This window comes from Cibotium barometz, chromosome 20 (genome assembly GCF_041138505.1).
Source record: "Cibotium barometz isolate CiBa-2024 chromosome 20, ASM4113850v1, whole genome shotgun sequence".
Lineage (NCBI taxonomy): Eukaryota > Viridiplantae > Streptophyta > Polypodiopsida > Cyatheales > Cibotiaceae > Cibotium > Cibotium barometz.
This window is the reverse complement of record NC_141065.1, coordinates 20,330,779-20,346,123: the sequence shown is the minus strand read 5'-3', so window position 1 is coordinate 20,346,123 and position 15,345 is coordinate 20,330,779. Positions and strand designations below refer to the sequence as shown.

Genomic DNA, 15,345 nt, shown 5'->3' with positions numbered 1-15,345 from the left:
AATGGAGAGGTTCACATGTGTGAAATTTGATCTTTTGGAATTAATTTTTCTTAATCTTTTTATTTTGTATAATGATGTTTGTCCTTGTTCAATTGAGTAGATTAGCTTCTCAACTTGTTGATTATAGTAGATTTTTAAGCTAATTAGATTCTTTTTTCATTGTGGTTTAGTTTGATCACGTATGCTTAAATGAGGCATCAGAATTGGGGTGCAAAGTGTATCAATTAATATCCTCAAGCTAGGCCTGATCATGGACTAATTCAATCTTGAATCCACTAAGGGAATACCTCAAAAATTATGCCATCCAAAACGTGTGTCAAAGTATTGCCTCATTGAAGCAAAGTCAACAGAATATTAACACCGTCTTAATTTTATCACCTCCTTGTAAGGGGTTGCTTTGAAAAAAGCCATCTTCAGCTAGGAGCTGTAACTCTCCAATGCTCCAAATTACACATTTTCTCAAAAGAATTATTGGTATCACTGAAGGAAACCCCAATGCTCCAGATTATACATATTCTCAATTTTTTTTTTTATTGGTATCTCTGATAGAACCCCGAAGGCTTGTGTTCAGTTTTCAACCGGACAGAGTCAGTTTGGGCCTTGTGAGGGATGTTGGTAGAGTCGAGCACCTTTCTTAACATCCACAAAAGGGAGCTCACAAAGACAACTATACAAGCGATGAGGATACTAAAATTGACAAGAACAACGTTTGCATAAGGTGCTAAGTCATGCTCAATCCATGCGTGAATCACTTTGTTTCTGGTAGAGGGACTGAGCAGGACACCTTTGGCAATCTCATGATTAGAAGATGATGATTGGGCACCTTCACTTGATGCAGATGTTTGGGCTTTGTCCAAGTGCTTGCGTGCAGCTTTGTAGGCAGCGTATCTGAACCCAAACATGTACTTTGGACCAGGCCACAAACACTTGTGAGACCAGAAGGACCAGGAGACCCACATGTTATGGAATGTTCTTTCACAGTCCTGCAACAATGACAAAGACAATCCTTAGAAAAATGACAGCCATTAATTTGTATAAAAAGGATCTTCACACACTTGTCTTACCTACTAAGGTCATAAACCTTAGTCGACTCAAAAAGCATGTCTTTATCTACTGAGGTTATGAACCTTAGTCCACTCAAAAAGCTTTTAATTTCATTTTTAATACACCAAAACGTCCACTATAACCAAAGCTCCTGCATGATCACACCGCCTACCAACCTTCTCCCTGGATTAAGAGCCTGCTATGTATTGCTAATTTTGAAGGTAGCTTAGCACAAAATCAACCCATAACCTGAAACTAAAACCTGTTGAACAAGTGCTTGTAGTGGGAAACACCCGCTGGCATTGGAAATAAAACCTCCAAATTTTAATGGAGAACAAAAGAATAGAAACAAAGACGCTATCCACCCCTTTCTTGAAAGATTTTAAGCATAGTTGTCAGGTACGAAAAGTTCGATTCGGTACGGTACGTTCAAATACGGTCTCTGAGCACCATTAAATTTTGAAAATAAAAATACGGTGGAGGTACGATCCATTAAAAAATACTTAAAAATACGGTGGAGGCTTGAGGAAGAGGGGGAGGCTTGAGCCTTGAGGAAGAGGGAGAGAGCCTAGAGGGGACTCAAGGGAGAGGGGAGGGTTGAGCAATGAGCGCTTGTGAGGATGGGGTTGGGGGAAGGCCTATTATATAGATAATAGGGAGAGGCTCAAGGCTCAAGCAAAGGCAAGTTGGCCAATGGGAACCAAAGGGCCAAGCCTCAAGGCAAGCAAGCAAAAGCTAAGCAATGAACAGTCCCAAAAAATGCCCAGCAAACGGCTCTCCAAATGGTCAAAAACGGCCAACAAAATGGTCAAAAAACAGCCAAAAAAACGGGAGAAAAAAACGGCCGCCTGAGATCCGGATCGAACCGCCAACCCACGTACCGAACCGAACCGTACCGAACCGACCGTATCGAACTTGGGGGGCGGTGCGCGAACCAGGTGCAACTATCATTTTAAGTGATAAATTCACTTTAAAAACACCCCCCCTCACGAACAAGTGGCTCAAGCAAGTCTCGCTCGGCCCTAAAGCTTATAAATGATGGCTGAGTATAGTGGTCCAAGCACGCAATGTACAAAGAGTTCTTGCCTGAGAACAAACAGCAACATGCTTCGACTGCCTGGGATGAGTGTTAAATGTCTGAAAAACCTCTATACCAATTTACTGCCTCCTACATAGGGAGTGCATCCTTAAGCTTAAAGGCATAGATGACTTTCCAAAGGTTAGGGACTTTACCGAAAAACCTCTAGACCAATTTATTGCCTCCTGCACAGGGTGCATCCTTGAGCTTCAGGGCATAGATGACTTCCAAAAGGTTGGGGACGTTATCAAGAGTTTAGACCCAGAGTATCGATTGGATGTGCAATCGCAGTCTCCTCAAACTTCTAGTTAAGTGGAAGGATAGGCCAGAAGAAAGCTCACAACTTGGGAGAAGGTGAGCGATTTAATGAGGAGATTCCCTGATATTGTTTTCAAGGACATACATGTTTCTTAGGGGAAGAAAGTGTTACATGTCCTATACCGATAGGATTCCCCAGAGGATGGGTGTGTAATTGGGAGTTTAGGGAGCTTAGCCGGCATTTGATGTCACATGCACCCTGCAGGGGCTGCACTACGGTGCTATGCGACACATTGGCTTAGCATTCAATGTACCATTGTACATCATTAGCACCTTTTGGGAACATTTGTCATATGTCGTGACCCCATTATGAGCCCCAGTCCGGGACATGTCACACACGAGCTACGTAGGTCCCATGGGCTTGCCCAAGGGCTGGCCCACATATCCGTGCTTCTAAATGCTTTTACATGCTTGTTTTATGCAACTAATGGACTGACTTATGCCCTATCCTCAAGTGACCTATATGCTTGTTCTCCAAGTGCGTTAAGGGATTGACCCTGACACCATAAGGCTGGCAGCCAAGGCATGCTACATGCCTTGCATAAGATGCTAGGCATCACAGGAAGCCCACACACCAGATCAGCCATCCTTTAGGGCTGTTAACAGGTATTTCCAGCCACTAGCTACAGTCGGCCAACGTATTATGCCAGTCAGCTAGCATTTGATTCTAGTATCTAGCATGCACAAGCATTTAATGCTTATAATACTCAATCATGGGCATAAATAGCAGGCCGACAGCGGTGAAAGACCACCAACCAGGAGCATCGGTTTCCTATAAAAGCAGCCCCTCATTCCTTGCATAAATCATCTCATTCCTAAAGAGTTCATTAAGTATTTTAGTGAGCATGTGTGCCTAAAAGCCTTCAAGTTTTCTAGAGCATACAATTCAGCCTTCAAGCACCTTGTGCTTCATCCCCTAGGCAACATAGAAAGCCCTGTCATCTTCAGCTAGCATATGTGCATATCCTCAGCAGATCTGGACTTGCATACAATTCAGCCTTCAAGTACCCTGTGCTTCATCCCCTAGACAACATAGAAAGTCCTCTCATCTTCAGCTGGCATATGTGCATATCCTCAGTAGATCTGGACTTGCATACATGACTTCATAGAGTCTTCTCCAGTGCTAATGGGTCAGCATATGGTTCACACTTGCACGAATGGCCTGATTCGCAGGGATAGGACCATGTTAGCATGAATCATCTCCTGGTTGTGAGCCCCATCACTGAGTCAGTGGGGGACATAGGAGCTCTGATTATTTTTAGGTAGCATTGGCTATTTTTCCATTATTTTTTGGGCACCTTTTATGGGCCTTTTAGGTTTTAGTTATTTTTGCCCTCCTTTGTCCATTTTAGGACCTGTTGGCCAGCTTCCTTAGGGGGTATATATATGCCCCATGCTCTCACTCCTTTCATCTCATCATTTCCTTTTCTTCTCCATCCACTAGCCCTACCCACAGAGCCACACACTGCTCCACGCAGGGCTATTGTACTTGCTTCATATATTCAGATTTCTGTGTTTCTCTCATTCTCTCATTCTCTTGTCTCCGTACCACTTCCGCACGCACTCTAACATGGTGTCAGAGCACCAGGCATCTTTCCAGAGGTTTTCATCGCGAAGAAGTTGCTGATTTCTGCGTTTTCCAGAGGCGGCCAGCATTGTCATCATCAAAGGGGTCTGCGTTTTCATCAAGGCGGCCTGTTTTCAGGCATCGGGTACCATCATCTGGAGCTTTCGTTGAAGAGGTGCATTTTTTTTTCTCTGCTGCCCGGCTGCTGGACTGTTCAGGTGGCTGTGTTTTCTGCTCTGCCTCCTCTCTACAGCCCTAGGGGTTGCACGTTCAGCCCCTCTTCCCTTCTCCTTTCAGGTACCCTCTTCTCCTTGGTGCATAGCTTGCAGATTGTGGCTGCGTTTTCAGCCCCTACCCTCCCCTTTCTGACAGCCCTTCCTCTAGACCTCAGCCTCATCTTCCTCCCCCTCCTTGCTTTCCCTCATCATCTAGCGATTGCGTTTTCTTCTTGGTGCTGCCTTGAGAGAGAGAACACTCCATACAAGCTGCGTTTTCTGTTGCTGATCTGCAGTCCTTCTTGGCTGCGTTTTTCTGAAGTAGTAAGTACTCTTTTACAGCATTTTATTGTGGGCTCATGGCTGATGACATCGTGGAACAGCCCTTACTTCAAGCACCTTCAGTGCATATACCCATTCTTCCCAATATTCCCGAATCTTGAAAGCTGGATGGCACCAATTTTGACCTATGGAAGGTCAAGGCCATGTCTATTCTAGAGACATATGACCTTTGGGAGTTCCTCACCACCCCTATACTTCGGCCCGATACCTCAGCAGAGACGGTTTCATCTCATACCTTGCAGGAGGCAGCTTTATGGGACCGATTCAACGCTCGAGCTAGATCCTTCATCTTCATGAACTGCCAGGATGCGGTTCTCACCCATATCAAGTCTTATACCATGGCTTATCAGATATGGCAGAAGCTCGAGGACCTCTACAAGACCTCTACCAAGCCCATGTCTTTGGAGGTGCAACTTGCGAAGATATCTTGTTCAGATTCGACTTCCATGCGAGATCACATCAACCAGATGGAGTTGTTGCGAAGTCAGATAGCGTCTTGTGGCAAGAACATTGCCTCAACGGATATGGCAATCAAGCTACTTGCTCAGTTGCCTCCCAAGTTTGACAACCTGTACTCTTCACTTCTTGCCTCCAACAAGACAGAGGACATCACATGGGAGGATCTTGTTCCTATGATCTTGGAGTAGGAGGCCCGGTTCCTACAAAGAGATGGTAGCAGCAGCAAAGGCTCCAAGGCGTTTACCGCTCAGAAGGGGCAATCCAAAGGGAAAGGGAAGCAGGATTCATCCGAAAAGGAGAAAGATTTGAGAAGGAGAAGACCAAGTCTAAGGTGGAATGTGCCCATTGCAAGAAGACAGGGCATACTATGGATCAATGCTATAAAAAGCACCCCAACCTTGGACCTTCATGGTGTGGAGAGAAGTCCAAAGCCAAAGATACAGGTTCTTCTACAACCGCAACGGTGGAAGAGGGGGTATTCCTCTCGATTACAGAGTTGGAGTCCAACGAGACTGCATTGGCCTCTTCTCATTCTCGACCTTGGTATGTGGATAGTGGCGCTTCCAGCCACATGACCTATTGGCACGATTAGCTTCAGAACCTTCACAACAAGTCTGGCAATGTCACTATTGGAGATAGGTCCACTCTTCGAGTACAAGGATCCAGCACTATTCCTCTCGTTCCAGATGGCAAAAGGACACAGGTCAGATGCTGAGGTCTTTTATGTTCCAGATTTGGGATTTAACCTTTTTGTCTGTGAATGCTCTTACCAGGCTAGGTACCCGAATCATCCTTGATGAGCATTCCGTCATCGTTGAGGATCGTAGCCTCTATGGCAAGGAGTGCAGGAAAGTGGCCTATACAAACTCACCGCTCTTATGGCCAAATAAATAGCCGAGACAAGAGTTTTGTGGCATTCAGAGGTCACTCAGGACCGCCCTACTAGGGCATGGCGTGTACCTAGATGGTTCTTTCAGACAGTCCGGGATTCTGAAGTTACCGAGCTTCCAGAGACCAGCCAAGATGGCTTGAGGAGATCCCAGAGACTTCAGCAGCAGGGTCAAACACATGTGGGGAATTTGAGTGTGAACTATGCACTCATGTCGCGAGTTTTACAGGATAGTGTGCCGACTAGCATTGAGCAAGCTCTATCACAAGATGTTTGGAGGCGTGCTATGGAGGCAGAGTTGGATTCCATTGAGCGGAATCAGACATGGGAGTTGGTCCCTTGGCCTACACGGCGGAAGGTGATTGGAGTCCGATGGGTCTATAAGACCAAGTATCGTTTAAATGGCAAATTGGATAAGCACATAGCTAGTCTTGTTGCCAAGGGTTATGCCCAGAATAAAGGCGTGGATTTTAAGGAAACCTTTGCACCTACGGCCAGGATGACCACCATTAGGACAATGATTGCTCTCGCAGCTCATCATCATTCGCCCATTTATCAGATGGACGTAGAGTCCGCCTTCCTCAACGGAACTCTACAAGAGGAGGTCTAAGTTGATATTTTCAACAAAGTCCAACTATTTTGGGAAAAAGGGGAAAAACAAGGCAAAATTTGGCCTATTGGTTTTATTAAAAGGGGCTGGCTCTCACTCTTTTTGCCATGCGCATCCTTTTGGAGGCTTCTCTCTGCTGGCCGACTATAGTTCACACCCTCTCTTCCCTCTTGCGCTGACCGTACAGCATATCTGGGACTGTTTCACCTCGCCGACTTGGTCCATGACTTCTACTAGGCTGGTGGACTTCTTCCAGGCCTTCCATAGTGCTGGTCGACTTCTTCCACGGCAGCCACATGGCTGGTCGCTTTCTCCCGGAGCTTGATAGGGCTGGCCCAATCTTTTATGGGCTGTTTTGGGACTGTTTTGAGAGCTCTTCTGGTGCTGATTTTATGGCTCTGTTTTGGGGCTGATTCGCCACGAAATTTGGGGCTGTTTTGGGCTCCGTACCCGCCTGTTTTATGGACAGTTTATGAGCTGATTATGGGACTGTTTTGAGACAGTTTATCAAATGGACTTTGGTGCTGTGTTTGTATCTTGGCACGAGATAGTTTACGTGTGCAAGATTTGTGCTGAGGCTTTGTGGAAAATGCAGTGTTGTGTTCACCCGCACCTTGGTATCTTGTAAAAGCTTCTCTATCTATAAAGAAGTTCCTACAGGGGGCCGGCCATTCCGGCTCAATGCGGTGTTATTGTATTGTTTATGGTTCTTCTAATGTGTTATCATGCTCTGTGTTTGGTATTTGAAGTGTTGGTCTATTATTATTGTCGTATCGGGTTCCCGCTATTTGTGACAGTGGTATTAGAGCAAAGGCTTTCTCGGATGCAAGAGGCTTCCTTCCAACAATGGGAAAGAGAAAAGATCAAAAGTGGAGACTACACTGACCAACAGTTTGGCTATTGAGCTTATGGGAGCAGTCATGGGCATGAGCAGTAGACAGCTTGGTCTAAGGATTTATGGATTCACAGATTTTATCCTCGGAATATGGAGTTGGTTTTATGTGCCCGTGTTCAGCACTTCTTCCATATGGATTATTGTGGATTTTAAATCAAGCTTACAAGCACGCTATACGGAGCCATCTCTCAAGATATCTTATGCGTATACTGACAAGATATTTCTTTTGGCTGCATGACAAACCTGGCAAAGAAAAGCTAAGTATACTTTTAGTTTTGCAAAGTTGCTGGTTTTTGAAATTTGTTGGAAGTGTTTTTGGACACTTAACCCTCGTATGCTTGTACAAGGAGAATTGTGTGTTGTTTGTTTGCCTTGAATTGTTTCAGGTAAACATTATGGTTGAAAAGCCTGGTTTATATGGTTTTTCATACGGATATATCTGAGGACTATGGATTATATTTCTGGTATATCTCTGTTCGAGGATTTATACATATATGATGCTTTGGCGCATCTATATGGTTATCTTTGGCTCCTTTTGGTTGGATGGAGTATGTTTCTGGCTCCCTTTAATTGGGATGCAGTGGATTTTGGAAAAGACTTCTCTATGGTTTTAATGAATGGTTTAAGGTTTTGGTCTTGTGTACTGGAGGCTTCTAGCAGTATGGGATGCTAGAATTGTCGCCTACATAAGGATCTCATATGGGAAGTATATTCTGGTGGTATGGGACGCTAGAATATTCCACATATGCGGTTACAGAACTATGAATTGTTCATCAGTATCATGGACTGGCTAATTCTAGATTATGAGTATACTGTGGATTACAGTGGATTTATTGGATATCTTATGGATCAAGGATTTATTGGATATCTCTATGGATTTCTTTTGGCAGCCGAAATGCCTGTAAAACTATCTCTGAACCAGGATATATTTATGGAGAACCAGGATCTCTATGCCTATGATTTATTGTTATCTTATGATATACTGCACTCATGGAAGAGTTGGTGACTCTGGTGAGTGAGTATATGGACTCATGGAAGGGTTGGTGACCATGGTGAGTATTGGAACTCATGGAAGGGTTGGTGACCCTGGTGAGTGAAGCCTCATGGAAGGGGAAAACCCTGGCAAGCATGTATGGTTTCATGGAAGGGTCGTTGCCCTGGTGAACCATATTGACATATGAAGCCTCGTGGAAGCGGAAACCCTAGTGAGCATGTACGGTTTCATGGAAGGGCCATTGCCCTGATGGACCATATGGACATGTGAAGCATGTTTGGCTTGGGCATGCGTATGGATCATAGGGGTGGTGCCCTTATGCAGTCCAATGGCACGGCAAGATGTTTTGTGGCTATGTATGCTGCTTCTTTATTTTTGCAGGTACTGCAGCTACTTATGAATTTATGAATATTTTGAGACACAGTTGGCTCTTGTGGATTTATGGATATTTGGGACACAGTTGGCTCCTATGCCTATATTTGCCTATTATCAGAGTTGTTGACTCATGATATGGATACAGTTTGTTTCTTGATACAGTTGGCTCTTGTGCCTGTATCAAGATTTCTGGATCGTGGATCTGGATTTATGGCTTTAATGCATGGATTATGAAATATTATGAATAGACAGTGGATTTGCTATTCTTGAAGGATATTTCAGTGGTATCAGGATTCTCTAGTTGCTTTATAAGATGGCGGGGATGCCACCATTTGGTCCCTCCACCAGTCTTGATTAGCGTTTCAGACGCTAGGCGGAACCAAGGTGTGAACGGGGATTTTCCATAGAAGAAAGCTAGAGCACTTTACTGGCATGGTTTGGCCTGAAAGATGGCCATACAGCATGAGCACCATGAGATTTTATCATTAAAGTGACTTATTATATCTGTAAGTCAGTGTTTTCACATGAAGGGCTGGTCATATTATTATTTTGGGTGTGGACACGTGGACAAAAGAAGGCGCCTATATGAAACTTGGGCACCAAGCTAGGAAAAGCATAAAAGTTGATATTTTTGGGCCAAAACTTGGAGTCCAAGCCAAGGAAAGCATAAAGTTGATATTTTTGGGCCAAAACTTGGAGTACAAGCCAAGGAAAGCATAAAGTTGATATTTTGGGCAAAGTCCGGCTATTTGGGAAAAAGGAGAAAAGCAAGGCAAATTTGGCCTATTGGTTTTATTAGAAGGGGCTGGCTCTCTCTCTTTTTGCCATGCGCATCCTTTTGGAGGCTTCTCTCTGCTGGCCGACTACAATTCACCCTCTCTCCTCTCTCTTGCGCTGGCCGTACAACATATCTGGGACTGTTTCACCTCGCCGACTTGCTTCATGACTTCTACTAGGCTGGCCATACAGCATGAGCACCATGAGATTTTATCATTAAAGTGACTTATTATATTTGTAAGTCAGTGTTTTCACATGAAGGGCTGGTCATATTATTATTTTGGGTGTGGACACGTGGACAAAAGAAGGCGCCTATATGAAACTTGGGCACCAAGCCAAGAAAAGCATAAAAGTTGATATTTTTGGGCCAAAACTTGGAGTACAAGCCAAGGAAAGCATAAAGTTGATATTTTGGGCAAAGTCCAGCTATTTGGGAAAAAGGGGAAAAGCAAGGCAAATTTGGCCTATTGGTTTTATTATAAGGGGCTGGCTCTCTCTCTTTTTGCCATGCGCATCCTTTTGGAGGCTTCTCTCTGCTGGCCGACTACAGTTCACCCTCTCTCTTGCGTTGGCCGTACAGCATATCTGGGACTGTTTCACCTCGCCGACTTGCTTCATGACTTCTACTAGGCTGGTCGACTTCTTCCAAGCCTCCCATAGTGCTGGTCGACTTCTTCCAAGGTAGCCACATGGCTGGTCACTTTCTCCCGGAGCTTAACAGGGCTGGTCCAATATTTTCTGGGCTGTTTTGGGACTGTTTCAGGCTGATTTGAGAGCTCTTCTGGTGCTGATTTTATGGCTCTGTTTTGGAGCTGATTCACCACGAAATTTGGGGCTGTTTTGGCCTCCGTACCGGCCTGTTTTATGGACAGTTTATGAGCTGATTATGGGACTGTTTTGAGACAGTTTATCAAATGGACTTTGGTGCTGTGTTTGTATCTTGGCACGAGATAGTTTACGTGTGCAAGATTTGTGCTGAGGCTTTGTGGAAAATCCGGTGTTGTGTTCACCTGCACCTTGGTATCTTGTAAAAGCTTCTCTGTTAATAAAGAAGTTCTAAGGGGGGGGGGGGGGGGGGCGTTCCGGCTCAATGCGGTGTTATTGTATGGTTTATGGTTCTTCCGCTGTGTTATCATGCTCTGTGTTTGGTATTTGAAGCGTTGGTCTATTATTATTGTCGTACCGGGTTCCCGCTATTTGTGACAGCTTCCTTAAGAACTATTCAATGTATGACAAAGAGTTATTGGGAATGATGATGGCTCTTAAGCATTGGAAACCTTTTCTTTATGGGAGGGAATTCACAGCAGTTAAGACGGATCATCATGCACTTAAATGGATGCAAACAATGCCTAGTGTCCAATGGAGTGATAAACAAGCTAGGTGGAGTCAAATTTTTCCACAAAAATAACCTCGTTGTTGCTGATGCTCTAAGTCACAAAGATACCATTCAAACTCTGCAAGAGTCCATTGTGCTCGATATACAGGGAAAGGATTTAGACAATATAAAGGCACAGTACGAAGATTCTTTGGAATTCGGGACTCAATATAGATTGGCCCTTCAACCAGAACCGGGTCACTATACCATCAAGATGGATGATTGTTCTACAAGAACCAGCTATGCATACCAATGGAAAAGTGACAGGCACTACTTCATGATGCCCATGACTCTCTTGTCGGAGGTCATCGCGGTATCAACACTATATTGGAGAAGTTAGAGCGTTACCAAAGTTGAGAAGGGATGTCTGTCAGCATGTACAGTCATGTTAGGTTTGCCAAAAGGCTCAGGTTCCTCGTATGTAGCAGGCAGGGTTGCTACAGCCTTTGACAGTTTCAAAAGGACCTTTCCAGGATATCAGCATCAATTTTGTAGGACCCCTTTCAACAACATTTGGATCCAACAACACACAATGCATGGCGATTGTTGACCGGTTTAGTAACTTTTGCATGCTCATTCCATGCAAGCAAACCGCCACATCATAAGATATCGCTCGCTTGTTTCTTCACCTTTGGTCCTTGCATGAGATGCTAGGCATCAGAGGGAGGCCACACACCAGGTCGCCCAGCCTTTAGGGCTATTGATAGGTATTTCCAACCACTAACTACAGCCAACCAACATATTATGCTAGTCAGCCAACATGCACAAGCATTTAATGCTTATAATACTAAGTTATAGGCATAAATAGCAAACCGCCGAGAACAGTGAAAGACCACCGACCAACAACATAGATTTCCTATATAAGAAGCCCCTCATTCTTTGCATAAATCATCTCATTCCTAAGGAGTTCATCAAGCATTTTAGTGAGCATGTGTGCCTAAAAGCCTTCGAGTTTTCTAGAGCATACAATTCAGCCTTCAAGCACCCCGTGCTTCATCCCATAGGCAGCATAGAAGATCCTCTCATCTTCAACCAACGTACGTGCATATCCTCAACATATCTGCGCTTACATGAGTAACTTCATAGAGTCTTCTACAGTGCTATTGGGTCAACATATGGTTTAGCCAATGTTTGGTCTTCCGCATCCTTGCGTTTGACAGTCCACAGTCATCATTCACATCATTGTACAAGTTCTCCAAAGTAATACAAGCAAATTCTCCAGCAGAGCCCTCGGAGGAGGGTTGGGACCCAATCTGGTGTTGCTTCTTATCAAGGTTGTTAGAGGACGTCAGAGGCGTTTGGTACGAGGCGGGTATGGTACGCGCCTCGAAAGACTCGTATTTTTTAGAGATGTTAGAGGCATCTGTTATATATATATATATATATATATATATATATATATATAATGATAGATAGATATAATATATATAGTGAAAGTTGAGAGAGAGAGAGAGAGAGAGAGAGACTAGAGTGTGTGTGTGTGTGTGTGTGTGTGTGTGTGTGTGTGTGTGTATATATATATATATATATATATAGTGATAGATAGATATAATATATATAGTGAAAGTTGAGAGAGAGAGAGAGAGAGAGAGAGAGAAAGAAAGAAAGAAAGAAAGATTTTATTAACGTCTTCCAAAAGACCGAACTCGGCCTATGAGACAAATCGGAGTACCTGTATGGGGTATCCTCTGTCATCCCAACAAAATGAAAAAGTACTGAACAAAAAAAAAGCTGAATCTGGGTGTGCAGGGGATGGAGCTCTACTACTAGGAGAATGCAAAGCTATATGCATGGAGTATACAATCATGATATGCAACCTAGCTAGCTCCATCCTGTACCATACTGGGGGTATAAAATGGTATACATCAGTGAAGGGGGTGTCCACAGCTCCCTGAAGAACATGCCTGGGTGTGCTCTGAAGCGAGCCAGTCACTCCGCACCCTCTCTGTGAAACTGAGCTCTGATCTCAATCATCTCTCTCTGGTATAGGCGTGGTGTCCGAAAGCCAGGTGTCCTCTGTCTCCTGCGGGCTCTAAGTGTCTCTGCTCTCTGGAGAGTAATTCCCTGCCGTGTAGGGGCTGGGAGGGGGATGGATCTATGAAAAAATGTAGTAATCTGTGTCTGTCGCCCCCCCTCTGGAGCTGTCTGAGCCTATAATAATGTCTCTCTGTGGCGCTGTATGTCTAGAATGTATCTCCCCAGTATGCACTGGTCTGCTGCCTCAAAGATCTGGCGTAGGGAATGTGGCTCTCTGAATAAAATGGGATATCTCTCTCTCATGGCTGTATATGCTCTGCATCTGCATACATAATGCTCCTCACTCTCCACCTCCTCTCTGCACAATCTGCATACCCTCTCCTCTCGGGGGATCCGTGCTGCTCTGCCAGTCTCAATCTCCAATCGGTGTGATGAAACTCTGAGCTGACCAATAGCCACTCGGGAGCCGTGTGGTAAAAAGCCCTCCATGTATCTAGGCCTCTCTATAAATCCATCATCAGTGATACTCATGAAATGATCTCTGTAGTATAGCATCTTCGGTGGAAGAGGCTGTGTAGGCGATATCCATGTCTCTCGTGTATAGAGCTGCCATAGATCTTGTCTCAATACTCTGTTCCTCTCACTATGAGAGAGATGGATATGTGGTGCATTCCTGTCATACTGGAATGGTGGTAGATGATCCATGTCTAGGCCATGCTGTGAGAACCAATGTGTGACCTGTGCATACCATGATCCTCTGTCTCCTGCCTCAGCCAGCTGTCTAGATGCCTCAAAAGCTCTGTATGACAATCTGTCCTGTGGCATCTCTCTGAATCTGTCTAGCAGGCATATAGTCTGAAATATGGCCTCTACCATCATAGGAGGCGCAGCAAACTGTGCTCGGATAATGTCATGAGGTACTGACGGTTTGCTGCGTATCATGCGTGCCATCATGAGGGCCTATGGTCTCTCTATCTGTGTCCACCAATGGGTAGCAAGGCCTGGCGCCCATACCGCTGCTCCATACATCAATGCCGGTGTGACTAATGTGTCAAATAGCCACCCCTTCGTCCGGGGTTCCTGAAAATGCGCCTGGTGACACTGTCTCTCTAGCATAGCCAATGCTACACGTATGATGTCACCACCTCCACCTGGCATCCTACGAGAGTGAATGTCAGCTGACTCCTGCCCTGTCTCGATGTATGAAAGACCATAACCTTGGTTTTCCCAAGGTTCACAGTAAGACCCCTCTGTGTGCAGAAATCATCGAGTGCATGTAGATGCTGCTGTAGACCACCTGGAGAATCAGACACTAATACAATATCATCAGCATAGAGCATAATATGTACTGAGGTACCGGCTAAATCAACTCCATCTCCGCCTCCCCGTGTAATGAAGTCAGCCACCTCATCAATGTATAACCCAAATAGCGTGGGGGAAAGTGGGCATCCTTGCTTCACACCAATGGTGCTAGCAATAGTCTCGGACATACCTCCTGGACATCTGACTCGCCCAAAAACCTGCTCATATAATGCATAGATGCCCGATGTCATATCTGCTGGTATGCCAAGAGACTGTAGGCGTTGAAAGAGCCTCTCTCGTGGTACTGTGTCAAATGCCTTGCGGAAATCCACAAAGCAGCAATAGAGCTTTCTCTTCCTCACTCTGGCCTGATCAATCATACATCTCAAAGTGAATACATGGTCAGTGGTAGAGAAAGCTCTCCTGAAGCCTGCCTGCCCTGATGAGCGTAAACCTGCTCGCTCAGCATATAAGCTAAGCTCTTGCTCCAGCACTGCACCATAGAGTTTGGCCAGCACGTGGCCAACCATAACCGTCCTGTAGTTGCTCGGATCGAGCATATCCCCTGTTTTGTGAATCGGCACAATGGTGTGCATCGTCCACTCCGCAGGCAAACCCTCTGCTAGTGCCCTGTTAAACAGGTGTGCAAGAAAAGGAGCTAAAGAATCTACTGCATATATGAGATGCTCACCCTGCAGGCCCATATGGTCGGCGGCCCGTCCATGCTGTAGGCGGCGGATAGCTTCCTGTACCATCGAGTGGGTAAAGAAGCTAGCTGTGGTAGGTCGAGGCTCCTGTGGCTGAGGTATAGGTGGCTGCTGTGGGGCATGGTATAGACCCTCTGCATATGTGTGCCATGTCTGTGGGTCTGCAAGAGGTGTCGGGGTCCGGGACTCTCTGAAGTGCCGCCATGAGACAGGGCTATCTCTACTCATGAAGAAATGAAAGATCTCTAGCTCCTGTATCTCTGCGAAGGCCCGCCGTTTGCGGCGAGTAAGTCTCCTCATCTCTCTCCTCGACTCCTGCTCTGTGATGGCTCCCAAGGCTCTCTGTATGCGGAGCCGTGAGTATAGAGCTCTGCACTCGTCATCATACCATCTGTTCTGGGGCATAGTCCTAGGTCTCGCA

At 45.3% G+C, this 15,345-nt stretch overlaps 1 protein-coding gene across 1 annotated transcript in view; it reads right to left on the bottom strand.

Annotated features, from left to right (window-relative positions):
* Positions 1–203: 203 nt before the first annotated feature.
* The window catches only part of LOC147627646 (uncharacterized), a 78,249-nt gene continuing 63,107 nt past the window's right edge, over positions 204–15,345 (bottom strand). Inside the window, exon 11 of the mRNA XM_086814566.1 lies at positions 204–983. Within this exon, the coding sequence (XP_086670692.1) occupies positions 531–983 (453 nt within the window). The 3' untranslated portion in view covers positions 204–530. The remainder of the gene's footprint in view (positions 984–15,345) is intronic.